Source organism: Dama dama, chromosome 5, assembly GCF_033118175.1.
Source record: "Dama dama isolate Ldn47 chromosome 5, ASM3311817v1, whole genome shotgun sequence".
In the NCBI taxonomy this organism is placed as follows: Eukaryota; Metazoa; Chordata; class Mammalia; order Artiodactyla; family Cervidae; genus Dama; species Dama dama.
This window is the reverse complement of record NC_083685.1, coordinates 112,127,503-112,155,131: the sequence shown is the minus strand read 5'-3', so window position 1 is coordinate 112,155,131 and position 27,629 is coordinate 112,127,503. Positions and strand designations below refer to the sequence as shown.

The window sequence follows — 27,629 nt, the reverse complement described above, 5'->3', positions numbered from 1 at the left end:
GGGTTTGAGGAGCATGGCACGAACAGGGTGTTCCTGCCCCTCGTGGAGCAGCAGTAGTCGTCAACCTGGTGCTCACATTCCTGGGCAGCCCCTCCCCTGGAGCTTTGAGGAGGGAGGAATGGAGAGGGCAGGCTGAGAAAGAATGTGGTCGCCTTACATGGCCGTGAGGAGGGAGAAGGCGCCCGCCCTGCCACCCCGCCAGCCAGGACAGCCTGTTGGCCCTTGGGCTGCCTGCCTCAGCACCTCGAATTCTCCAGCTGCCCTGAAGAACCAACCCCCCCCGGCAGAGTTCCACCTATACCAAGGCCAAAGGCAATCAGGGCTCAAAATAGCCAGGCGGCTGAGCCCTGGAGAGCATGCTTGTAGCAGAGGGAGAGAAGGGTGGCAGATGCCCAGGCCCCTCCCCTGCTTCCCCCGGCTGTTTGGGTGTGCGGTGCAGAAAAGGGGGTGGTGATGGGACCCCAATCCCCTCCCCCACATGGGTGGTGTCTGCAAAGCTGCCTTGGCTCAGGGTGGATGGGATCGGGGAGTGAGAAGGCCCCTGGGAAACTTGAGATAAGGTGAGAATTTCACAAACTGCCTGGCCAGGGCCACCGCAGCTGTGGCCTTTGATCACAGAAAAAGGCAGCAATGCTGGCAAAGGGAGTTGGGGGGTAAGATACTAGATGGGCTCAAGAGGGCTGAGTGACACGGGCGCTGCGGGCATGCAGACGGCAGCCTCCCTCATAGAGTCAAACACACTTTATTCAACACAGGAATGTTTGAACAGGAGGACCTCGGCAGGATTCCTGATAAAGAACTCTGCTTCCAACCCCCCTGTCCACAGAGCAAAGGTCATCATGTAAACCACAGGGGCCACACAGGAGGGGCTCTGCACACGGGCTGGGTCAGGTCACACTGGCTGGCGCGGGGTGAAGCTGGGGTGGGGCAGATATCCTGGGGAGTCACTGAGCAGCTCCCTTAGACAAGTGGGGGGGGGCTGACCAATTTAGGGGGTCCTCTCGACCACTGAAGGTCTGCGGATCAATTTAGCTGAAGCAGCCAGGGCTGCCGTGCCAACACATGATTAGAAAAGGCCCCAAGATCCGCCTCCTGCTGTGGGGGTGACAGGGGAAGTAGTGCTCAGGGCCAAGCCGCGCTCAGAGCCACACGCACTGGCAGCCCTGACGGTTGCCTCCAATCAGCAAATGGTAAATGACATCGACCTTCCCGCCCAGGACCCACTCACTCGATGTGGGGTCGTCATGGAGGTAGGGAGGGGCACTGGTGGGCAGAGCAGGCAGAAACGCCTTGATGACTACAGTTCTGAGACTCGTAACTGGGGGTGGGCAAGGTCTCCCATCCGCACCAGGAACCTCTGCGCAGAGGGCGTGCTTGTGGCAGGGCCCGAGCATGGCCTGAGACTCAGCCAACCAAGGAAGCCAGTCAGGACCTCTGTCTGGGGTCCTCCCAGCTGTGCAGGTTATGCTGGGTGCTAAAAGGGGGTTCTGGGAGGGAGGAGGAAAAGGTGTGAGTTTAGGGTGAGCTTAGGAAGGTGGTGTGGGGTATCCGCGGACACTCCGGGCTAACAGGGAGAAGCCACACTTGCTGGCGCAGTTGGGTTGAGCTGAATTCCTGATGAACAAGCACTGAAGATCAGAGGGGGTGGGTGGAGGACAAAAACACCATCTCCCTGGACCCCTCGCTGCTAATCTAAGAGTGGGGAGTGTTAAAGAGCACCCCACCCCCAGCCAGGAAAGGGAATGGCAGGAGCAGGGGCTCAAAACCTGGGTGTGGACAGTGGAGGGCCCCCCTCCAAGTGCTCTTGGCTCTCGTGTAAATGAACAAACAGGTTCACCACCAGGGGGCAAAGAAAAAGTGAGACAGAGGCCGGGAGGGCAGGGCGGGTGCCCAGGGTGAGTGGGTGTGAGTGACAATCAGGGCGCGGCTTCTCTAGAATACCACTACACTACCACACACCAGCTGCGGGTGGCCGGGGACCAGGGGGAGCTGGATCGAGCTAAATGCCTCACAGGTGGCTTGGGGGAGGGGATGGGGATGACACAGGAGTCCTGATACCCAGGGATCACAACCAGCAGGCAAGCGGAGCACAGCTAACCACCGTGGCGGGGAGCAGAGGGCAGCTGGGCACACAGCCCCCTGGGGGCTCAGTCATCAAACTTCCCTTCCCGGATGTGCTCAAAGGAGAAAGGCAGAAACTTGAAGCCAGTCCCGCTGTAGAACTTATTCTGGAACTCCACCCTGGAGAATGGGAAGAGGAGAGTGGTCATTCCACAAAAATTTTGGGACTCTACAGAAAGATGTCCCGGCCCCAAGTTCCTCAAGCCCCCTGCTGCCCACGAAGCCCAGACCCCAGCCTGCTTCCAGCCCGAGATGCCCAGGGCCTGCCCTCAGCAAGGGCGCACCACACCAATGCATTGATTTGGTCTCATTTCCTGCTCTGTCCTGCTCAGAGGAAAATGTGTATATGTCAAACTCTGCAGAAAGCTGGGTGCAGAAAACCTTTGGTTGGCCTGAGCCTCTAACAGGGATGGGGAAGAGTCCCCCAGCACCCCCTCCTGACAGGGCCCGGTGTGGACCTCCAATGGAAGTGTCCCAAGTGGAGTGGTGTGAACTTGTGTAAGGAACCCTGGCAGGGACCACTGTTCTCTTGTTTGTATCTCTTCTCAGGGGAGGAAGGAGAAGCAAGGGTTGCGAGTGAACAGTGAAGGCTTTCGATTTAGGGGAGGAAATTCCCAGGAAAGGGGGAAGTTAGGAGGGGAAGTCTTCTCAAAGCAATGGCAAAAATATTCTCCAACTGCAAAAACATCTGAGAAAGAATTCTTCTCTTGGGGACTGAAAGGAAAAACAGCTTTAGCTCCCTTCCCCAGCAGCTCAGCATCCATCCCTGATGGTCTCCCTGGGCCCTTCGAGCTCTGAGGGGGCAGGAAGGCGTCCACGCCTGGAAGCAGGGCCCGGCTGCAAGCTCGCCCTGGACGGCCGCCCAGCAACCAAATCACCACCAAATATGGGCAGAAAAATGCGTGATTCACAGGATAAAAAAGCCAAGGAGAGCTGCCCTGAGGAATAGTTTCCACTCAATGCTGTGTGACCCTTGTGGCCTGGATCCCTGCAGCAGCGGGCCGCATGGGGCTGAGGCAGGCTGTGGGCAGCGGGCACCAAGACACTCTCCATCTTCCTGCCTCTCATTCAGCCTTCCGCCAGGGCATTCTCCCTCCAAGCAGGAAATCAGTGAAAAGGAGGTGGGAAGGGGGCTGTCTGCGGTGGTCCCAAGAGGTCCTCAGAGGCCCCTCAGCCCTGGGGCACTGGCCGAGGACACCAACTGCAGAGCCACCAACTCCATCCCCTGGGGAGAGGAGGGGAACAGGGTTTTCTGTGTGAACACAAGAAGAGGCAGCCCTTCTCCCTGATCCCACATTCCAGGGGCTACGCCAAGGTCCCCAGAGCCTCCTGACCCCGGGAGGAGTCCGGTCAGTGCCTCAGCCATGTCCCCTCAGAGAGCATAGGATCCAGGAGGGGGTGCTTCAAACTGAAGTCAGTTGCAGGACTCAGCCCCATGTCCCAGCACCCCCATGATGAGGGTCCAGCTCTGGATACCTCCCCTGGGGAATGTGGTAGGGGTGGGGGTAGGTTTCAGCTTCTCCCGGCTCTGAGGACTGAATCCTCCATGCTGCGTAGGCTGCGTGTGTACAGGCAACAGCATTTCATGTCATTCAACCATGTACAGCCAGACCGTGGGCAAGTCACCTTGGGGTCTGTGATGTATCTGACCTCTGGCTGACTCATCACACAAACAGTTCTGATCCAAACTGGCTGAGCGGAGAAGCTGCAGATGTGTTCACAGGCCCAAGGGGGTCAGAGGCAAGGGTTTCTTGCCATCACCCTGCCTGCTTCATGTATATCAGGGGACCCAGGCCCGGGAGGGGGGCACATAACTCTACTCTGTGAGCAGATGGGCGGTCCCCCTGACACACCACCTGATACCCCCTCGCTGCCACTTAAGGACTTAGGGTAGTGCCCACCGGGGACACTGTGGGTATTTCAAGGCCAGTGTGGCTCCACTTCTTGGTCGTGCTTGCCCTAACCTCCCAGTACAAAGCTGGAAAGCAGTTTCCTTGCTGGTCTCTCCCCCACACCCCCCGGCCCCAGCCAGGAACTGTGTGCTTCCTGAGAAAGCACAGACATGAAGTTCTCTGTGCCGGGGCGCGGCGGGACCTTGCTGGCTGCCCTGTAAGTCCTTCCTTCTCGGGGGCGGGGGTTGGGGGGGGGGTTCTGCTTGGGACGCCTCCAGGGCCTTACCACACCCCAGGCCGCTAAAATGCATCTCCAACTCAGCAGCTGCGAGGAGAGCCTCGGGCAGTCGGGCGGGGTTCTGTCACTCTGCCAGCTCCCACACCTGGCAAAGGCCACCGGGAGGCCCGGAAGGACTGACTGGGAGTCCCAGGAGAGAGCACCCCTGCTACGTGACAGAAATCTTGTTTTCTTGAGTGAATGAAGGGAGAAAACCTGGGCTTCTTCCCTTCCCTGCTGGGGTGTGGCCGACGGGAGGCGGTTTTAGAGACGCGGTCCTGTCCTGATCTGAGCAGTGCTGGGCCTGCAGCACACAGCCAGCCGATGACCCCTGTGCAGGGCTGTGAGGTCAGCCCAGGGGGCTACATTTCAGGGGTTTTCATTCTCCTGAGCAGCCACTCCCTCAGCCACCCACAGTGTCTGGCTGTGGTGCCACTGTATTCCTTACAAACAAACTGGCCCCCAAATCTGCCCCTTTAGCCCCCAGTCTGAGTGTGCATGTGGAACCTGCTAGGTAGGAAGGGAGGAGGTTCCTGTGAAGGTAGGTCATGGGGCAACAAGTTTTCTGTTAACATCAATCCGGTGTCCACAGTTCAAACACAAATCACACCCCTGCCTTTGCCTTTTCTGAGGAAGAAAAGACCTTTCATTATGGTAGGCAAGAGGGCCACACTGTGCACAGTTGGTGGGAGGAAAGGACAGACAGATGTAACTCAGGAGGAGACAGAGTTAGCAGGTGGGTGCATGAATTCACCTGCTGTTTCCACATGTCCTTCACCTCCTCATGTCCCTACGTGACCCTCAGAGTCAAGGTTTACCTTTGTTATTAAGTCAGATGTTTTCTTCTTGTTCCCACCAAAAAGACCCAGAACTTGTGTAATGGGACAGTCCTTGCAGAATCAAGAAAGCCCAGCTGAACACCAGGGGTAAGGCGACAGGTATAAAGATGCCCAGGCTGGAAGCCAGGCAAACATAGCAGCAATGTCCCTGCAGCCATTTTCAGCGGGCCCAGCTGTTCCCAGCCCTCACAGGATGGTCATAACTCAGAATGCCTGCAGTCCTGCTGGACTGATAATATCCGGAGATCCTCGGGGCACGTCCACACTCAGCCAGGAGAGGGTGCACGAGCACCAGCTTCTTTCACTCCTTTTTAGTGGCAGGGAAAACAAAGGCCTCCAGGGATGGGATTCTTAAAGTTGCCCAGAGTTTTCACTGCTGTTTTTTTTCTCTCCTATCCAAAATTTCCACTACCAAACAACCACCACCCTGCAAATATGATACAGTATTTGATGAGCCTATCCCTTGCAAACTACATCTGCTAGCTATTCAAGTGGTCTCATGTGCTTCCCCTTGGGGTCTCTCTTCTAACAGACTGAAGGGAGCGCTTACAGGGGCCACAACCCTCTCCTCAGGGCAGCCTCATCTGCATTTGATCTCGGGTTTGATGTGCCAGGGCACCAGGCCAATCACTTGGTCTGTGCATTACTTCCTACTTAACTGCAGCAACCTTGTCACATGGACATCCTCCTCTCTTTCCACAGGAGAGAAAGTGAGGTTCAGAGAGGCAAGTGCTGTCCTCAGGGTCGCCCAGCCAGTGTCAGCAGAGCTGGAATTTAAACTCGGGTTACCCGATTCTGAAGCTTGCTTCTTCGCCACCTGTCACTTCCTCAGGCTCATTCATGAGGACCTTCACTCGAAGCCCACAGGTAAGCCTGAGGAAGATGAATCCTTCTGGTAGCAAAGCGTGACCTCCAATCGCCACAGTTCACTCTGGACACTGGGCCCAGGTGGCCCTCCCTGCTCCACATGGGCCTGGCTCACTGCTCCGCCAGGTCTGCTCCAGCTCCTTGACTGCTCCCCACTGACCTGGGGGTAGGTAACGGGTTCCCCACTCAGGCTGGAGTCCAGGTAGGTTGGTCACTGTTCCCTGGAGCCCAGCGCTCAGGAGACAGAGAAGTGAACAGGAAAGGAAGGAAGCCAAGAGGGTAAGAACAAGTGAGTCACCACAGGCTGGCAGCACCGGGTGGTGAGGAAGTGTGCTGGGGCGAGCGTGCGCTGATAAGCTGAGAGCGGGTAGTGCGCCAGCAGTCGGCCACTCGGCCGGGCCAGACTCCTGGCTCCCAGTAAACAACAGCTGGGCGGGGAGGGGACGTGGGGGAGGAGAGGGCCAGGCCTGAGAAAGCATGGTGTCCTGACGCGGATTCTCCTAAAGGAGCTTTTGAGGGAAGAGTCAGTCCCGGCCACGGCTCCCCCTCCCCCGCCTCACTTTCCCCTCTGTCATTCAGAACAACAAATGACAACGGAATCTTTGAGCCGGCTCAGCTGAAAACAACGTCAGACAAGAAAAAAACAAAGATAAGGGGAGTGGGGAAGAGATTTCTCAGGTTCAGATTTTAGTTTTCTTCAGGTTTTGAGAAGCAACGGAAAGACTCAGCCCTTTCTCCTGACCCTGAGATCATGAACACTGCAGATCATCTCGTCTAGGGAGCCCAAAGGGCAGGACAGTGAGTCTGTGAGCCCCTAAACTGGCACAACTGTGTGTGCACACTTCAGGCCTAAAGCTTCCAGAGCCGATGGACCCCAAAAGAGAGGGAGAATCATAACGTGAAGGGAGAGATGGAGATTCAAGGAGGCAGGTTTGGGGTCAGGTAGCCAGATAAAGTGCAGTACGGCCAGTTTTCAGTATAAACATGTCCCGTGGACATCTGGGAAATACTAAAAAAAAATGCTCATTGTTTATCTGAAATCCAAATTTAACTGAGGGCTCTGTAACTTTGTTAAATCTGCCAACCTTACTCTGAAGTTGTGGAGTCACAGTCCAGACCAGACCTCAGCTCTCCACTCCGCAGGACCTGAGCCACCTCCATCCACAGCCATTAAGAGCCACAGACAACACTCAAGAAAGAAAACAAACAAATCCAAAACCTGCCCTTCTGAAGAGGTGGCTTCAGTGTACCAAGCAACATGCTCTGGAACAGGAGTTCCCCCTACTCACAGAGAGCTGCCAGGGTCTTACCTAAAGACACTGGCGCCATGATAGGATACGGGGACAAGACAAGGGCAGAGTGTGCTCCAGCACCTCCCTGGACTTAGAATCTACTCCACAGCTGCTTTCATTGCTCTGAGGACAGGAAAGAGTTAAATGCCAGTGCAAAACACCCCAAACAAAGACCCCAGAAGAACTCTGAAGCCATAATCAAGACACTGAAGAAGGCTGAACACAGGAGAGCGACTCTGACAGCACACAACAGGGATTCCTCCCTGGAGGCTGGGAAAAGTGAGCTGTGCTGTTCAGAGGACACTTCCTGAGGCTCACTACCAAGTACGTCCTTGGGCATGAGGATGTGAAAGCAGACACTTCCTAGCGTCTTCGGATTCTGGCGTAAAACCGCCCTCTGTGCAGCTAAGGACACGTCCCCGCCCCGGCCCGCGCTGCCCCTCACCAGTGTAACCGCAGCGCATGGAGAAAGGCTGAGAGGCCCTCCATGATCAGGAGGATGGCCACGGTCAGGGTGGCAAAGGCGGCGAAGATGAAGAACAGCGCCAAGCCCCCGGCCAGGCTCTTCACCTTCAGGCCGATGTGGATCACCATGGTCCAAAGCACCTCGGATAGCTCTGGGGAGAGACAGGACATCAGTTCAGGCAGGCCAGGGGTGCTGCAGGTTGTGCACCTCGCTCTCCATCTCCCCACCGCAGTATGCCCTGCCCCCCGGCTTCCTGCGACCTCAACAGCTAACCTGGCAAAAGCATGGACACTCCCAGCGGGATGTCATTCTCCCAGGATTCGGGAGTCCATAATTCCAGAGCCATAAGGTAATTTCCACTCTCTTTAAGCCCCCACTGGAGGGAGAGCCCAAGCAAGGGGGACAGACATGGCTTCTGACCTGAGAGAAATACACTCACGTGCATGAGCGAGGCTCAGGGCCCAGAGCCGCAAGTAGGAGGCGGTGTTGGAGATGCAGCCCAGGCAGTACTCGATGGTGTGGATGGCCTGGTGCACCATGGTGTCCCCAAAATCAAACTGTCAGGGGAGGAAACCAGACAGCGGAAATGAGGCGGGGCGGGGAGTGTGCAGGGGTCTGAGTGCTGGCACGAATGGCCACCTGGACCCAGAGCCCTTGGTGCTGAATTCCTGGTGGAGACACTTCGGTGGGGCCATCCCCGGAAATCCTGCCTGGTTGGGCCCCAAGCTGGGTGCCCCCCCTCCCCTCAAAACACTACATTGAATTAACTACTTCTTAATGAGGCTCTTCTCAACACATCTGCTTTTTCTCCCCACTAGGCTGTCAGCTCCGGAGTGGGGTGCATGTTGGGCTAAGAGCTGTCTGGCAGCTCTGTTCTGGCTTGACTTCTACCTTGTGAGGCCTGAGAGCAGAGCACCCTGCTCTCAGAGCCAGGAGGGCAGGAAGGGCTCTTCCCTGGGATGGGGTCAGGGGACAGGCCACCAGGCTGGAAATCACCTGGAGAAGACTAAACCCCTGCAGCCCCTTCTTATTTTCCCAACATGTAGGCAGCAAGGTAACTCCCTGTTACTTTAGAGACTTCCGAAAAGATCACACAGGGACGTTTTGGCAAAGTTTTACAAATTCCTACTTGGGCAGGTGATGAAGGTCAAACAAAACACGTATTGTCTTTTTGATCTGTTTTCCTCACGCTCCCTTTCTTCCGGTTTTCCTTTCAACATCAAAGATTATTTCCAGCATGAGGAGGAGGGGCAGTGGGGAGCTTCCTGTTAGGCCTGCTCGGAGTCCAGCCCTAGGTATGCTTCCGGGCCTCACTCTCCCAGGTGGAGCCACAGCCACTGAAGGCCAGGAGGCAGGCAGCCCCTCCCCACAGGGCCCAGACCAGACCCAGTGAGCAGAGGGCCGCTGCCCAAATCGGCTTTCCAAGCCTGCCCTGCCCGCAGGTCAGTCTGTTTTTCACCAGTTTCTTTCCAGATTCACATGACTTGACCCCCAAAAGATACCAGAAAGAACTGCCTTGAGAAACGGCGTGAGGGCAGAAGAGGAGGGCTGGGCTGGCTGGTGAAGCGCTAACAGCCCAGGCCTCATGGGAATGGCCAGTGGCGAGGGGGGCCAGATCCAGCTCGCCATCTCTGGCAATCGCCTCATTTTCCCTCACCCTTATCTATACCCAGAGTATTTCTGGGCTTTTCTTTTGAAATAGGCTCTTGCAAAGTCTTCTGGTTACCCTAAAAACTAGGGTAACCATAGTTACCTGAATCCTGACAATGCTGTTAAGAGCTTTTTGCCACCACTGCTGGCTATCACCCCACAGTCCATGCTCCAAGGAAGGACAGGGTCCCCATCTCCACGGAGTGCAAGGCTTTACTAAGAGCTCCGTGAAAGCAGTGACTGTGGGCTCCCTTAGAACCAGATCCTTTCAGCAATTTTATTCCACTCTGAGTTTCTCCCATTAACCAAAAAAGAACTGAGATGGAAGAGGAAGCTTTCCTTCCAGGCGTTACCTTGGCCTTCTCCTCTCTTTCACTCCCAACTTCCTACTCTGTAACCTTGGGCAAGTTTTCATACCTGTATACTGCGGGGCAGGGCGGGGGGGATAATAAGTGGGGTGAGGATTAAGTGAGAAACCAGCCAAGCAGTTAGGAGTCTGTCACTGCCCCATGTGAGTCAGCTACGACTGACTAGGAGCCACCGCAGACGCCCTGTCTAATTCTCTACCCGCCTCCTGGCCACCCCACCATGCCCGTTCCTCACCTGCTGCCCCCTCTTAGCTCCACATACCTCCCGGGCTCACTCCCCTTAGCTCCCGCCGCAAGGTCTAACAGACATCCTGTGACTGAGCCTCTGCAGCATCTGTCACCATTGCCTTGTCCTCCTCCTCTCCTTGACACGCTCACTTCCTCTTGGTTTTTCTCTCCTGTAGCACTGCCACTCAGGCCTTCAGCGGCCACCCCGGGAGGAGCTCCCAATGGGCACCTCTACTTCCATGTTGTGGGTTTCCAACCAGCTGTCCACATCTCCTGCCCCAGCGCAGGTGCTTCAAACTCCACACCACCCAAACTGAACTCATTGTCTGTTCTCCTCTGACCCTCCGGACCTACTTCTACTCCTCATCCCATGTCTAACTGGGGGTCATAACTAGAGCTGCAGGTACCTGAACCTGGAAGTCAAGCTTGACTTCTCACTCACTCCCACTGCCTGCATTCACGAAGGCCCGAGGCCTGCAGCTTTTACTTCCTCCATCTCTTATTGCTCCCTTCCTTCCCAACTCCCAATGCCAATGTCTGACTTCCCTCCAGGCCTCCCAGGTCTTTCCTGACCCCTCTCAGGCTATGCCCCTCCTCCACCCAATATACCCTCTACCCTTCTCCCCTAGGGTATTTCAGCAATGGTACACACTGGGTTACTTGCAGCTTCACTGCCCCGTGGCGCTCCTTCTTGCCTAATACTCTACTATGGCTGCTGTCTGCCAATCTCTAGTCTTACTTCTCACCAGTCCCTCAACTCCTGACTGTGCTCTAGCAAGCTGAAAACTTGTTTATCCCCAAAAATGTGTCTTTATGGCAACTATACATACTATGGGTCTGCGTTCCCTCTGGCCCTCCCTCCACAGAGGACTCTGGCTTGACCAGGCTAACCTCAGCAATAATTCCCTCAGGGAATCCTTTCTAGGGGTCCTCTTCCCCACCCCCACCCCAGTGTTTTGCCAGGTGCCCTCCTCCTGTGTTCCCACAGCATCCTGGGCACACCTTGATCATAGCATCTGTCACCCAGACTGTCTCCTCAGTCTTGGAGTTCCTTGAAAGCAAGGACTTGTTTTTTTTCTTCTCTCAGTTCTTGCAGCACTGTGCTTGGCACATGGAGGGTGAATGAATGAGTGAGTGGATGAATGTTATCTGGTGAAATGACACAGTAGGGACAGGTCCCACTGACCCTTGCTGAGTGGTTACAGCCTGCAAAGATTTCCCAGACAACTGAAGGGCCGGGCTCTGGTGTGCAGCTGGACAGAGCGCCCCCAGGGAGAGTCTGCTGCCTCCACCTGTGACGTCTTTATAGATATCTGAGACAGTTATCTGAATGTCCTCACTACTTATGATGTTGTGGGAAACAATCTCTGAGGGAGTCGGGGGTGGGGCCAGAGACTGGGAAGGCTGAATTTCAGTCCATCTTGTTTGCATGTCCACTCCCCTGGGACAGGGCTGCATAGAAGAGCTGAGCTGGAGGCACTGGTGCTGGAGGCAGCCTTACTGGGAGAGGGCTGGGCTCCTCACTGACATGGACGCGCTCCCACCTGGCCCTTCCAGGCTGCCCAGCCTGCAGCCATGCACAGAGGAGTGGTCCGGAGGAACAGAAGCTCCCAGATGCCCGCCAAGGGGCCTCTCTGGCCTTCAGGAAGACAGAACGCTGTCTGCTTTCACACAGAATAACAGAGCCTTTCCCATTCCCATCCCACTGCCCACTTAGAGAGGACCAGGAAAGCCAGAAAAGGGAAAGGGTCACAGGTCTGGGTATTTCAGAGAGGAATTTGGGGAGAAGATGCAAACAGTGCAGCAAAGCCTATTAAAAACCCAATTTAAAATGTGTACATGGCTAAGTGAATTACGGCCGAGCTAAAAGGCCTTCTAGTCTGGCTGTGGCCTGAACATTTAGCCAACTTTCTTTCTACTCTGTTACTCTCTATGTGTGGCTGGGATAATATGAACTCCTTGCATGCAGATGGACTGTTTTTTTCTAGGATGCATCCTAGAGGCAAAGCCTCCTTTTGGGAAAGCTGTCTATCTTCCAACTGGGTCACGTGGAGGTAAAGGTGACCCCCAGCAAAGGTCCAGCATTCTCACTCCAAGCATCATCAAGCCGATGAGGGCAGCAGGAAGAGGTGGGCTGCATCTCAGGGAGGAAGGGTGAGCTTTCCCATAAGCACTCAAGAGGAGCAAGGAGGAAATGGTTACCCCTAGGGCAGAGCGACTATACATAGCATCACAGAGAGGAAGGCGGAGGCCAACAGGGTTTAACTCCTAAGGGGAGTCACTTCAAGAATGCCAGTGCAGACATTACTTGCAGCTCCTTGTAAAGCCATTCTCAAGGCATTAGATCAGCAAAGTCAATGAAACAGAGACAGACGTGACTGACATGAGATGCAGTTAATGGAGATGAGCTTTTTCAGAACACAGATTCACAGACTGGTTAGAGATGGCCAGTGAGATGCAGGGTACACGGGTGTCACGTGGGGCCCCAGGATGCGGCAGGGACAGCAGAGTGATGACAAGGACGGGAAGAGAAGCCCCAGATAGACATGAAGCCAAAGCCAGCTGGTTTCTTACCACTTCGTCCTCGGTAGGCTTGAAAACACAAATTTACACTTAGTGGGAAGCCACGCCACACACAAGGTCACAAGTCATGAGCACGAGGCTACTCATTGCTTCTTGGTGGGGGTGGGGGACCGTGAATGTTAAATGTTCTAACATGTTAGAGACAGGCCTCCTCAGCACAAATGGAAAGCAAAATCAGCAGTGCTTGGAGTGCTGGTACTTATTATGAAAAGGCATCCCAAGCCTTGCCATTTCTATTTTAAAAGAGTCATACACAAAGTAGATGCCGTCAGTCATACTGCACAGTTCAGTCCCCTGGGTATCCAATTCCTATTCCTTATGCTTTAAAAAGAATATAGTGGATAGATGAGATTCAAAGTTCAGCTCAGAGGCTTTGTGGTATAAATGGTCAGGCAAGGAGACTGATTTAAAAAAAATAGCTTGGAGGTGGTGGTTTAAGGGAAAGTCTAGTAAGTTCAGACTTCATCCTCCCTTTGAAAAGTAGGCAAGTCAGTCCTTTAAGAGGCTCACGGAACGTGTCTGCCACAAGAACACATTAGTGGAGCAGGACTTCAAAAACCCAGTGACTCAAGTTCACACGGGAACCAGTCTGAGGAGGGGCAAGGGACGAAGGGGCGACCAAAAGTGGCCGTGTTTCTGCTGTCAGAGCCGGGGCACTGGGGCTGGCTCTGCCTCAGTCTGAGGAGAGTGGTCAATAACTGATTCACGAACAGGGTTACTGCAGGCCTCGCAGAACTCAAGAAGCCAGACAACAGAACAAAATTGCTGTGGGCTCAGCAGGCAACACCTGGAGTTTATAGCAGGGGCCACTGGGAAAAAAGCTGAGGAGCCCTAAGAGGTCCAGAAGGCAGGCGGATGCTCAGTATTAGTGTTTTCATCTTTCAAGGAGCAGACAGGAGTGAGGCCACTTGGGGACACAAGACTAGGGCTGAACCAAGATGGGAGGAGAGGAAGCCCACACCACTGATCTTACCTCCTCCGCGTCCTCTGAATGGGTGGAGAGCTGGTCATGCTGAATAATCTCAGCATCCTCCTCTGTCGGTCCGTTGCCCACCCTGATCCCACCAAAGTTGAGAGTTCCCTACATAGATGAACAGAAAGAGTAGAATTTGCCTGGGCTTTAATGTGACATTCTGTGATGTGGGGAAGGGCGATGGTTAGTACACACAAACCTCAGAAAAGCATATATTCTAACAACAAAAACAAAACCCACTGATGGAACAGCTAAGTAAAATCAAGCCACTGTTCCCACCCCAACCACCTCTGCCCAGGCCCAGCCCGAACTACATGTACCACCTCAGTCTGATCAGAGGCAACAAGCAGTTTCTGCTGCACCAAGAGGCATCAACTTCGCCTTGGCCAATGCCAACTGAGAATCCTGCTTGCGTGAAAAGCTTAGTAGGAACAGACCCTCCTAACAAGCATGGCTCTATCTGTAAAGGCTTCAATGACCTAACTTTTTCTGGAACTAAAGATTACACTTTCTAAGAGGGAGGGGAGTCAGATGACATGGTGATTGCAACCTGGTCGGCTAAGATTTCAACAGGAGCCCAACAGTTTCAGCAACCTCTCCCCCAAATATACTGGGTCCTTGCCCAGGAACAAAGGACTTTCTAGGTCACAGAACAGGGAAAAAAAAGCTTAATGTACATTAGCTTGCAGCTAGAGAATACCCAGTGAGGCTCCTGTCCTTCAGGGGAGGACTCTGAGTGCTAACACAACTTTTTCACAGGCACGCGGGCAGATGCTGACTAGGTGCCTGCTGCCTCTCACTCCACAGCCATGTTGAGCAGGGTCCCCAGGACCAGAATTTCTAAGTCAGCCTGATCTGGAAAAGTTTGGGTTTATTGAGGCAAGGGGATTCTTTGGGTTCAAAAACCAGGCGGAACTGGGGTTTAAGTGTGGCAGATACCAATTAGTGCTAACCTGCCACAGAGAGAAAAGGAACCAAGGAAAGAGCTCTGAGATCTATTTCACGTGGCTGCCATCCAGGGAGCCAAACAAGGCAAGAGTTCAAAGACTGCTCTCCTGCTAAACGGCCTCCAAGCAGCACCACCGACAATATGCAAGCGGTTTGGGACAGCCGCCCCAAGGTCCCCACTCGTTGCTTCACCTCTAGTGTGCATCTCTGACCACAGCATATGACCACCGACCCTCCAGGTTTGGGCAGATTCTCTCTTTTCTTCTAGTAATGGTTCTCACATGCTCGTCAGAGAACCAGTTGTATCAGAATCACCTTGAAAGCTGCATTTCATTAAATAGACAGTCTCGAATATCACCTCTAGAAATGGTAAATTTAGTGGGTCTAGGGTAGGGCCTAGAAAATCTGTGTCTTAAAAAACATTTCCCCAAGGACAAACTGTATGATCATTTTGATTGTCTATCAAAATTGAAAAGGCGTGCCCCTCAAAATGCACGCATCCTTTGAGACAATAAGCCTGCTGCTAGGAACATCTACGCCTGTAAAGTTTTATCAGGACACAAGGACAAGGATGTTACAGTATTCAGAACAGCAAAGAACTGGGAACAACCACCAGAGCCATCTATAAGGGGATGGTTACATAATTTTAGCACATCCAACAGACAGTCCTGTGGACTGCTGGGCAACTCTAAGGGTACTGTGATGAAACAGTAAGTCAAGGGGCAGAAGACTGCTGCAATTTAAAACCCAACTGCCCATGTGTTTTAGATATATATACCTGTACATATGTATATACATATTTCTATCAATAGATGACAGATATATGCTGATATTGGCAGAAAAAAAATTTAAAGGCAAAATTCCTCACTTGCTAACAATAGCCTGGAGGAGGAGGTAGGGGAAGCTTCACCATCAGTACTGTTTGCAGCCCTAACCAAGTGCACCTATTGCTTTGATTTTAGTTTTTCATGTCAGGAGGGGGTGACACATAATGCCACAAGGGGTCACGGCATTACGGGCAATCTCTATGTCTTCCTCCACTTCTCTGTTCTGTTTTAACACCTAAGAAATAAGTTCAAAGTTCACCAGGTGATTCTGATGTGCAGTCAGATCTGGGAACTGCCCCGGGCACCTCCAGATTGTATAACTATTACACTTGATGACCCCCGAGAGGTGGACTGAACATATAACACAAGTGTACACTCCGCAGCACCTTCTGCATCACACTGGTGACAGGACAGGATTCCTGAGTATCCTGGGGTGGGTCCTTGGGTGCCCGGGTTGAGGAAGCAGGCTTTAGAGCCTAAAGCAGAAAGTCATTTCTGAAGTTTTCCCCAACCAGCAGATGAAGTGAGGGGGTAGCCAGGTTAAACCTCCCAGCCAGACAGAATAAGCGTCCCTTCAGAACAGAGGAAGTGTGAGTTACAGGAAGGGAGATGAGACACACACATCAGCAGAAAGAAGAAAAGAAAAAATTAAAACTATGATACACTGCTTACAGACAACCAAGAGGACAGATGACAGAACAAAACCAGATCTGTGTTCCTATCCTCAGCTCTTGGGGTCAAGAATCTAGGACCCTCATAATGGAATGATCATCCTGATGCATTCAGGCTGCTCTCCAGAAATAGATGTTTGGCTAAAGAACCAGTGGGCTAAGGAGTCCCTCCGAATGAGCAGGTTTCCCGACCGGGGACTTTTAACTTGGACAGTATCACAGACGAGGATGCTAGATTTGAAAGCATCAAGACTGATGCAGCAGAAGCACACTTCAAACTAAGACTAGAAGAAAGAAGAGCACATGAGAAGAATGCCAGTACATGGACAGTAAGTGCTTTAGGGTATTTTTTTCCCCTCTCATGAAAGAGAGTAAGTCCCCATTTGAAAATAATTTTAAGCAGCCACATTTAAATATCTTCTGATCCAAGATATCAGCCTTTTGAGACTAGTTCTAGAAGAATAATTAGTTTTCGAAGTTAAAAGGATCAGGAACACCTAATGAAGTAAATGGTCACCATCTAAATATTTATTTAAAAGAGTATGATGCCACTAGAATACAATAGAACATCAAGAACCGCTACTGGTGAGATTTCAAAAATATTACAGATTCATTATTACCTAGAATAGATTGGGCTAATTTGGTATTAGTGCATTATAAGATTTTGGTTAACAGATGTTTTAAGGACAAATAATGAAATGCTTAAGGTTCAACGGCTGTCACTGAATCATGAGCTAGCATTGGAAGAAGGAAAGATTGAAACAGAATATGACTTTGTTATTACACCAGGTGGAAAGTACACAAGACACATGGCAAGGATGAGGTCTCAATGAACAGCTGAGGATGTGAGGGCTTCTGAGTCTCTCACAGAAAAGAAGACACATACAAGCTTCCACTGGAAAGACAGTAAGTCACAGCTAATGTGGACCAAATGTCCAAGCATCACTTTGAAGCAGATGTTGAAAGTGGAGGGAAGTCAATTCAAGAATCACAAAGATGTTCTCACTCCATGCTAAAAAAAATCATCCCACACAGGGTCACAAAATACACACATGACAATGGATGAGTCCAAGAGCTGCCCTCTTGGATTAAGATGATGGGCTTGGAGAGGGTATGACAAACGCCCTACGTTCACAGACATGACTGTACTTATACACTGAATGGAAACTGAGTGGACCAATGGTACAGATGACACCAGAATCTGTTCCTAAGAGGTGGAGGTTTTTTCTGTCAGCGCCTCAATGAGTAACAAGGACATACTTCCCAAGAGCACACATGGTCCATGCTCTCAACATACTTCAAGAGAATTCTGCTGCACTGTTTGCCACCTCTTTAAACAATATGTGATGGTTTGTTGGTTTAATTCACTCACTGTTGCAGCCGCTGCTGCCTCTAGTCCCTGTTGGCTCGGGGTTGGGCTGACTGGGGCCTCCACAGGTTGCCCTTCCTGATAGTGAATGGGAGAAAAGAGGAAGGGAGAAGGAAACAAGAGAGGGAGGGAGTGAAAGGGGAGACGAATGGAGGGCACATGGAAGGATGGAGATGGTCAGAAAAGGGAGAAGGACGGTCTGGTAACTCAGCTGCTCTCCAACCGGAGTAACAATCTAACAGCCGTATGAGAGTCATGCAATACGATCTTTTAGGCTTTACCAGGCAATGTAATAAGTAAGCATTACTGCAGTGCCAGAAATGGATATTTGTCAACTTAAGCGTGCGTGTGTGTGTGTGTGTGTAATTCAGATGCACACATATATAAAGTAAGCACAAGTATGTATGCTGCCTTTTTAAAAAGAAAAAACGTCAACGTGCTTTAAACCAAATCTTTCCCTACACCGGATGTTTTGGCTGGTGAAAGTATCATGGTCTCATTTTAAAAGAAAATGTCTTGGTGTCAGCCCTGTGGTTGCCCAGGCAAACCACATGAGTAGGTTCGCTGCCTGCAGCGCCGGCAGCCTTGCTTCAGCTGATGCTGCAGCGAGACGGGCCCAGACCTGGATTCTGCTGAGCACAGCACGAGCCATCAGGAAAGGTGAAAACCATGACTTGTTCTTGCCACCCGGGCTACTCAAAGCTGAATATCTGGATGTCTGAACAGCAATTACATGTTTGTTTTTTTCTTTTCAGCAGGTCCAGGGCTCATGCTGGGATCCAACACAAGTGCATTTTAAGAGAATACAGGTTATGCACAACTCATTACATCCAATAAGGAATTGCATTGATTAAAAAAAAAAAAAATCTGGTAACTTTCAGCAACAGAAATATACCCACCAAACGCTTCCTCCTCAAATACTGATGGCGAAGGACCAGTGGTTTAAACAGTAGCATCCAAGGGACACACAGCAGTGCAACCACTACCAGGAAACACTGAATTCCTTTCTGCAAAGTAAGGAGGAAAAGGCACATTGTATTAGTCAAACATGCAATTTCCAACTCTAGCATAGATTTCCCCTAAAATAGTTCTTTCTTACTGATCTAAGAATAAAAAACATAATCAAGTTTCTCAAAATAACTAGATGTTGCAGCAAAGCCCAGGATTGTCCCATAGGATGGGAGTTATAAATTCTACTCTGCCTGGATACAGAAAATTACAGTTGACTCTCCCAAAGAATGAGACTGGGTTGAATTTAGATCTGAATGTGTGGACTGAAAAGGAGTTTTAAAGGCTTCTTTCAGGTCACAGAAACATCTGGCTTCCCGACCTAGGATAACCACCTGAGAAAAGTCCACCTCAGATTGACGCACCTGTCCAGAATACAGCATTGAATTACCAGAGTCCCCGTAGGAAAAGAGGAACATATTTATGAAATGGATCAGAAGGCTTGGTGCTTTCTCCGATGTCTTAGCATTGTAGGCCGTCCACTTGTAAAAAATAAGGATAACCAAGTAACCAAACAAAGAGGTCATGAAGATTATTTCTGGAATAAATCCAAAGTAGATACTCAGGGGCTTCTTGAAGTAGCTAAAAATTAAGACAGAAAAAAATGTTAACGCTGAACAGACTCAAGGTCACCTCATACCAAGTGGACTGCTCTCCCTAGACTTTCTACCTAACTTTCCATCAATTCTGTGTTTATCATTTTAAGAAGTGACAGCCAGAAGCACTGGAGGCAACAGACACAGACAGAATTAACGATGACTTCCAAACTTTTGAGCCTTGAACAGCTCCAATACCATCCCCGTCAATCCCTCGTGAGAAAGAGATGGGAAAATCAAGTACCTTCTGAGACGACAATTCACAAGTTTATGTGAGTTACACATCATGGGAAAAAAAAAACAAAAACATAACTTCCATTTTGATGAAAATTACGCAAGGTGTTGTTTTTTTATCAAAGATCTTGAGAACAATTGTATGTTGTCTGCTCAGTGGCTCAGTCGTGTCCAACTTTTTACAGCCACATGGACTGTAGCCCGCCAGGCTCCTCTGCCCATAGGATTTTCCAGGCAAGAATACTGGAGTGGGGTGCTATTTCCTACTTTAGAGGATCTTCCTGACCCAGGGATCAAGACCATGTCTCTTGTGTCTTCGCACTGGCAGGCAGATTCTTTACCACTAGCGCCACCTGGGAAACTCATACATTGTTAAGGCACTAATATTAATAAGCAAGCTTCATTTGAAGAAGTGAGATTTTTTTTAAAGGCACTTCTTCGATACAGAACAGTACTCTGGGTTATTACTTCCTCCTAAAGGTGTTATGACTTCTTCAGGCAAAAGCACTGTCCGAGCTGTGTGAATTCTTAGGACAAAACAGAGCAACTCACGTGTGGTTGAAAAGGCTCAGACTGACTCCAAACAACATGTGGATGATACCAAGGATAACAGACATCTTCATCTTAAAGGAGTTGAGGAAGGTCAGTTTATTGGTAGCAATGTTCCAAATCTATCACAGCCCAAGAAGACAGAAGGCATTACAAACAGATCTCAAATGGAAAAATATTTACCTACTGTAGAAAGTTTTTTTTTTAATTGTGGAAAATTCTAAACATACACACAAGCAGGGAGAATAACATAACAAACTCCTATGTATCTATGGCCCAGCTGCAATGATTAATTACTGACTTCTCGTCAATCTTGCTTCATTATTACCTCACCTATGCCCCACCTCCATATTATTTTGAAGAAAATCCAGGTATCATATCCTTTAACCTGTACGTATTATATTTCAGCATGGATCTCTAAAAGGTAAGAGCTTATTTTAAAAACATGACCACAAAGGACTTCTCTGGTGGTGCAGTGGCTAAGACTCTGTGCTCCCAAGGCAGGAGGCCTGGGTTCAATCCCTGGTCAGGGAACTAGATCTTGCCTGCTGCAACTAAAGATCCTGCATGCCACAACTAAAAGAACCTGCTTAAAAAAAAAAAAAAAGAACCTGCTTGCTGCAACAAAGATTGAAGACCCCACGTGCTGCAGCTAAGACCTGGTGCAGTTAAAAAAAAAATCACCACAGTACTGTCATAACACCCCAAAGCATTAACAGTGATTTCTGTAATACCATGGAATCATTAATATTCAATTTCCCTGACTGCATCCATATTTTTAAAAATAATTCATTTATTCAAAGTAGAGTCCAATAAGTCACTATATCACGTGACTGCTGATGCAGTTTTTAAGTCTCTATAGCTTCTCCCTGGAGTTCTCCTCTTTAATTTATTACAAAATATTTGTTGAAGAAATTGGGGACACTTATCTTGTAGATGCTGGCTGAAACCCAGTGGTGCTGTCCTTCCATTTATTTTTAAATATTAATTGCCTTCAGCTTTGTCGCTTAAATCCCATGGACGGAGGAGCCTGGTAGGCTACAGTCCATGGGGTCGCAGAGTCGGATACGACTGAGCGACTTCATTTTCACTTTCACTTTGTCGCTTAAGGCCTGGATGCCTGTAAAATTTTCCTGACAGTTCTGTCTCCATTTTGGCCATCAGAGTATGTTTCCTAAGTAGTGACTCTGAGGCAGCCATGTCCCTATGCCAAACCTCCAAGAATCCCCCTGTCACCTCTGTGACCAAAAGTAAACTCTGTAACCTGTTAGGCCAGATCTTCCACCATCTAGCCCAGCATCTTTTTTTTGAACTAGCCTCTTCATGAAGAGTTCATCCTCAATGACCTCTAACCTGAAAACTTCTGGCTGGTTCTCTCTGTAGTCCCAGTCTGGCCTAAGGTTCTGCAACTCCAACTGCCTGATGGACATTTATACCCGGGTGACCCACAGGCACTTTAAACTCAGGACCTTCCCTGTAAGCCATCAAATGTCTGCAACAACAACAAAGCCTCTGTAACTACACAACATTACAGAAATGTGAGATAGTATTATTATTAGATTCCAAGCTGTTTGAGGGCAGGAGCTATGTCTTAGAATGATGTGTTTCCCCAGCAGCTGCTATGCCTTATAGATGATAGGGATTCAGTAAACATCTGTTAAATGCACATATGAAATGTTACGAAATATCTCCAAGTGTCAGTTTCCTTATCTGTATAATACAGACAGCAATCTTTACCTGATAGAATTGTTTAGGGATAAATAAGATATGCTGAGGGTTCAGTATAGTACCTGGTCCATAGTAAGCATTTCAGTAACATTAGCTTCTATAAAAATTAAAATAATTAACTTTTTATCTCCTTACATCTATGCTTTTGCCCATACTTCTCTTCACCTATAACAATCTGCAATATTTTTCAAAGGCCAGATTAATTCCTTTATTTTTTTAATGAGAAACCTCAATCTTTCTGGCAATGATCTGCTTTTCCTCTAGAATTCTGTAATCCTTACAATCTAATGCTTAAATTCTCCCCTACCTCCTCTGCTTAAGCACATAACACAAAAGATTTGATCACACTTTACTTGCTTACGATTTGAAAAAAATAAAATTCTGGGACAAGTTTTTTAAGTATGTAAATATAAGAATGGTAATCTAAAATCCATAGAAAAGAGCTATTTTTGCTTTATTAAAACATCTGCTAAAAATAAAAATGAAACTAAGTTAAACAGAAATAAACTGGGAAGGAGTCTTGAAAAATCAATCTTCCCAGAGTCAGTATTATTGGCCATCTCTAAAGTAAGTCATACAGGAAAAATAATATGGCTCCCCAAGGCATCTGGGTCTCTTGCAGCTTTAAAGTACTTTGGACAGATATACTGAGGTTTTCTAAAAATATGTTACCTAAAACTCCAAAAAAACTATTTATCTTCATTTTCATCCTTTTACTTCTGGGTTTCAGTTAAAAATTTTGGTGTTAGAGTGTACACTCTGGCGTACAGTGGTTAAGACTCTGCACTTCCAATGCAGGGGGTGCAGGTACAATCCCTTGTAGGAGAACCAAAATTCCAAAAGCCATGAATGGCATGGCCAATTAAAAAAAACAACTTCATGTCAGACATATAGAAAAGAAGTGCTCTTACTGGATCGATGCCAAAAGGATATGGTCCACCAAAAACTCCAGTGACGGATGGGTTCAGCTGGAGGACAGGGTTCCCCCGAAGTGTCTCTTCCCTACCATGTTAGGAGAAAACCAGCATTTATTTTTTTATCAAGAGAAGGAATCACTGGGATCCAGAAACTGATCCCCAGAGAAACTACTATAAGCTACCTTGTCTTTTCAGTAAGAGAGGAGGGATTAGCATTAGAGAGTGAGAAGGGATCATAGATAACAAAGAAAAAAATTAAACACACATACAAGACCAGGTAGGGAAATTGGGAGCCCTGCTTTTAACTTACAAAAGAATCAATGCACCTAACTTACAGTTCCTTGACACTACTGAACAAATCACAAAGCACTTCCCAGGCTGGAGCATAGATAAGAGGAGACACTACATTCTTTTGGAACAGAAACAGTGTCAAACACTTTGTAAACAAGTGCTGGTTTACCACTTATCTGGAAATCCAGAGCTGGATATGAAAGGAATAAGCTTTGACTTTTAGCTTCTTGGCAACTTACGTCCAGTTGTATATATCGAACATCGGCCGTACGCTCCAGGATGACCCAAAGATATTAAGAGACTTGGAAAAGCAGTCGTTATAGATGAGGCCAGTGTAGATGGAGAACACACCCATCAACAGAATGATGTACCGGCCGCTGAATACAGTGCTGAACATCTGGGAGCCAGAAGAAAGAGGCCAATGAAACATAATCCCTGCAGCTCAAGTTGTGACAATGTCATTCAAAATATACTAGCCCCTTCCTTTCTCGCCACTTTTACCCCATTCTGGGTCAGAGAGCTTGAAGTAAAGACCAAAATACAATGCTAAAAAGAAATGTACTTTCACAGCACATGGCCTCTTTAGTGTTAAAATGAACATAGCTCCTCTATTCTCTAAATAGTCTCTAAGATTTCTCTTATGGATAAAAGGCTTCCAAATCATAATTTTCATAATGGGTGCTTGAGAAATTATAAAGTTTCAGACCAACGCAGATGTAACCTAGACATTAGTTCATTCTTGAATTAACTAGTGTGTGGTTACCAGTGGGGCGAGCCAAGGGGAGAGGGTAGGTGACTCAAGAGGTACAAACCACTATGTATAAAATAAATAAGCTACAAGGATACATTGTACAGCACAGAGAATATAGCCAACATTTTATAATAATTATAAGTGGAGTGTAATCTATAAAATTTTGGAATCACTATGCTGTACACCTGAAACTAATATCATATTATAAATCAACGATATCTCAACAAATAAGTAAAAAGAAAATATATTTCCATCAATCATGGAGAAAAGACTGAATTATCCTTCTGTATGTACAAAATTATTATAAACCTGTTGCCCTATGGAGAGACAAAAACAGTATGCAGACAAAGATTACAGAAGAAAAATATTAGAAATATGTCAAGAAAATAATACTACTATCTTATGTTTCTGAATTTCTATCAAAAACAGACAGACAAAACATCACCTCATTCTCATTCTTCTGGGAGAGGATCCGGCTCTCTCTTAACACCATCCATACAGCAAAAAGGGTCATCAAAATGCCATGGCCAAGGTCACCAAACATCACAGCAAACAGGAAAGGGAAAGTGATGATGGTGTATGGAGCTATAAAGAGACCAAAGAGAGAAAAAGACAAATTCCAGAAACCCGCAGCTCCCAACACACCACATCCCTCCCCATAATCTAAGATCAGGATAAAAGGGACTCATTCCCAAGCTGCTGGTCAGAGGGGCTCCCAGGAAATAATGTCCACAGCAGGATTTGCACAGACTCGCAAAACTACCACCAGTATTTTCAACAAAGAATCACACAGAAATGAAGGTTTTGGCACCAGGGGGGTTTGTCCCTTGATTCCTTCTCTCTCACCCCTGGGACACTGCTCCTAGGACAGGCCAACTTTCCTCCCCTGTGCACTGCAACCAGCTGAATAAAGCCACCAGGTTAAGTGGGAGAAAGTTCAGAATCTGGAGCAGAGCCTGTCCTGCAGAAGACTCCCACTGAACATGAACTACCTGACTCTAGATTTAATCACTAACTCTCTGAACAGAGGAGAAATCTGCCTTGGGCTTAAAATGGTCAACAACTGCTATATTTTCTCTATCTAACCTGAAACCAGGAAGCTATTCTAAAATGTCAATGACCTTGGGAAAACTTTTTACTTAAAGCAGTTCTAGCAAATGGCATGTGAGTGAAAGCCAGGTGCTATACAGCTGTGAGGACAGAGGAACCCAATCTATGGAGCTCATGCCTATAAAATTCCTATAAAATTGCCTGCTAAAGGAGTTCCACCTGGCAATAAACCTCACTCCTTACATCCAGATAGGCACCTCTTCACAGGAATTCTACAAGAGCTGAGGCCTGGACAGCATCTTCAGTCTTGAGCCAGTTGTTCAATTACATTCAAAGTGAAGCATTAAAAAAAATAACAAACAGAATAAAATCTCCAGAGGGAAAAGATTCAAGCTTTTTCACCTGGATTTATCTCTCGGTAAGTTCCAATTCCATAAGCATCCACTATGTTCTGAAAGCCATACGTGAACTTGTTCGTCTTGTTATAGGTGGGGGGAGTCTGGTTTGTCTGCATCCTGTTCAGAATGGAGGGCACGGTGGAACCACTGTGCTCCTGGGAAACATCAAGCACAGGTAAGAATCAGGTCACCCTTCTTTATGGTGTTGGATTCACAGGCATATCTATTTGTCAAAACTCACTGAATAGTACACATAAAATATGTGTATTTTCTTTCAGGTAAATTATATCTCAATCTTTCAAAAAAAAAAAAAAAATCTTTCCAGTCTTTGAGAACACTAGAACTAGCTATAAAATTTATGATGACACGTGTAAATGAAGTCTTAGGAAGAATATCCTTACCATGAAACAAAAAAATTAAGTCTAAAATGTATAAACAAAGAAAATGTGGTCCTTTCTTCCCTGAAGATATCCTTATCTGTCTACAAGTGTCATTGTTTTCTCCTGCTTTTATGAAGAAAGCAAAGTTATTTTCTGACTTTTCCCTCTTCACCACCTACTCTTAACTCTCTAATAATCCTTGGAGTCTAGCAGACCATGCCTGGTCAAAGTGGCTGGCTCATCACCAGATCCAAAGATCTTTTCTCTTACATGCAAGCCCCTGACACTGGAGAGCTTCCTCTTCTGTTTACCAGCCATGCCTTTCCTGTCTCTTTGCTGGTTCCTCCTCCCCTGCCTGTAACACTGCAGGCCCCCAAGGTTCTATTATTAACTCCTTATTTTCTCTCTTGGAGGTCTCATTCCCTTCCAACCTCATGTATCTCATTTCTTTCATTTTGCTCCCCCCCTTTTTTTTTTTTGAGTAAAGCAGGCTTTTACTGTTCACAAGGTTATTTGAGAGGTGCAAAAATCTCCCCATGTATTCTCCCATTCAATCTGGGCTGCCACAGCGAGACAGACAGAAAGCTCGAAGATGTATTTTTCTTGCATCTGTACGTAGTGGAAACCTTAGCAGAGAGTAACTACTCCAGGCCTGTCAAATAGAGGCATTTCCCCCTTTCTTTTGAGAACTATCTCATCGTCGGTTTTACATTTCCACATGGATTTCTGTCCAACCCCTCAATGTGACTAAAACTGAGCTTAGCAGCTTTCTCCAATCAATAAGTTTCTCTTACTGAATCTCTACTTCCATTAATGCAACTATTATTCTATCAGTCACCCAGCTTTGATGCCTCAGAAACATTTTAAATTTTTTCTCCTTGTATTTCTCCTGTACGTTGCTAAATACCAAGCCTATCGAAGGATACTTCCTTCAGAATGTTTCACAAATTCATCATTATTTGCTCTTCCCATTGCCAGGTCTTACTGCAAGGTCATTATCACTTACTACTGTTTATAATAACCAAACTGCCCTCTCACTTGTAGGCTCTCTCAGCTCCCCAATCCAACCCCCATGCTATCAATGGATTACTCTTTTATTTAATTGATTGATACTGATTGATTGATTGACTGAGTCATGCAGCATGTAGGATATGAGATCTTAGTTCCCTGACCAGGGATCCAACCTGTACCCCCTGCAGTGGAAACGTGGAATCTTAACTACTGAACTGTCAGGGAAGTCCCTGGATTATTCTCTTGAAACTGTTTTGATCATCATGTCCTTTCACTGCTAAATAACTTCCAGTGTCCCTCTACTCCCTCTAGGATAAAATTTAAACCCACCCATCTGGCATTAATGACTCTTCATAATCAGGTTCCTGTCTCCCTGACTCAGGTTTACCTCCTGCTCTTTCGGCTCACCCATTACAATTCCTGTTCTGGCCCAACCATGCATGGTCACACTGTACTTGCCTTTGGCCAGACTGTTTACTTCTTGTTATTGCCAACAGACATCTCATCCAGTCTTCAAAGCACTGAGTAAATGCTACCTTCCTGAAGCTGCTTCTGATCATCCTCGCTGCCCAAGCTAGCACCTTCCTTCCCTCCACACACAAACTGCTCTTGGCAGACTGTCTTGTATGTCTGCACATCAGCCTCTTCAAGTCAGAAGATACTTGAGGGCCTCCTTTTTACATCTCTGTACCTCTTGGCCCCTAGATCAGAGGCTTGGACAGGGCAGTAGCTCTAACTAACTACTAAAGGGAACTGCAAGGGTTATACTATGTACCTAGACTAATGGACAGAAAGAATGGACCAGGAAACTGATGTTCTGAGGGATCACGGGGATATGATCAAATCCTTTAATCTTTTCTAAATTACAATTGCTACATTTGAAAATAAGGATATACGAGATGTTCTGTCAGGATGCAAGGTGAGTACAAGATGGGTAAACTGAAGAACTCTGAGACAAAAATGCCATGAGAATGTAACTGATTCCTGTTACCACTGATGAAACCTCTATTCCTGGCTGAAGGCTGCACCGCCAGCTGTGGGGGACTCACCGTGCCTCTTCTGAGCGCAAACTGGATGGAGTCAAGGTCAGTGACAGGGCACCAGACCTCCGCAATTAGGCACTTCTGGGTCACATCTATGTTGCACTGGTTCAAAGTGTGGTAGATGGCCTTCATTTTCCGCACCTTGATGAACCAGACACGGATGTTCTTGGCAGCGGCCTGAAGAACCCTCTGGCGGTGATCCTCTGTTTGGTTCAGAACCTTTGGGGAAAGAAAGGAGCAGGAAATCGATCCTTCTAACGCCCTTCTTTCAAGACACGAAGGCAAAAAGGAATAGCTTTCTG

At 48.3% G+C, this 27,629-nt stretch overlaps 1 protein-coding gene and 1 non-coding gene across 12 annotated transcripts in view; both read right to left on the bottom strand.

The window, feature by feature from the left end:
- Positions 1-726: 726 nt before the first annotated feature.
- The window catches only part of ATP6V0A1 (ATPase H+ transporting V0 subunit a1), a 58,172-nt gene continuing 31,269 nt past the window's right edge, over positions 727-27,629 (bottom strand). For 6 of the 11 annotated variants that reach the window (XM_061144046.1, XM_061144049.1, XM_061144051.1 and 3 more), the window contains 13 exons: positions 27,334-27,546; positions 24,898-25,048; positions 23,891-24,030; positions 22,934-23,091; positions 22,398-22,488; positions 19,762-19,880; positions 18,745-18,961; positions 18,271-18,378; positions 13,557-13,664; positions 12,575-12,592; positions 8,194-8,311; positions 7,734-7,905; positions 727-2,241 (listed from right to left, as the gene is read on the bottom strand). In XM_061144046.1, the coding sequence (XP_061000029.1) occupies positions 2,148-2,241; positions 7,734-7,905; positions 8,194-8,311; positions 12,575-12,592; positions 13,557-13,664; positions 18,271-18,378; positions 18,745-18,961; positions 19,762-19,880; positions 22,398-22,488; positions 22,934-23,091; positions 23,891-24,030; positions 24,898-25,048; positions 27,334-27,546 (1,707 nt within the window). In that variant the 3' untranslated portion in view covers positions 727-2,147. Of the gene's footprint in view, positions 2,242-7,733; positions 7,906-8,193; positions 8,312-12,574; positions 12,593-13,556; positions 13,665-17,374; positions 17,450-18,270; positions 18,379-18,744; positions 18,962-19,761; positions 19,881-22,397; positions 22,489-22,933; positions 23,092-23,890; positions 24,031-24,897; positions 25,049-27,333; positions 27,547-27,629 lie in introns of all 11 variants that reach the window. The other 5 variants (XM_061144048.1, XM_061144052.1, XM_061144053.1 and 2 more) reach the window with 3 other exon arrangements.
- LOC133058161 (small nucleolar RNA SNORA31) lies at positions 25,808-25,942 on the bottom strand. The gene has a single exon (XR_009693269.1). It is a non-coding gene; the product is annotated as a small nucleolar RNA SNORA31 (small nucleolar RNA).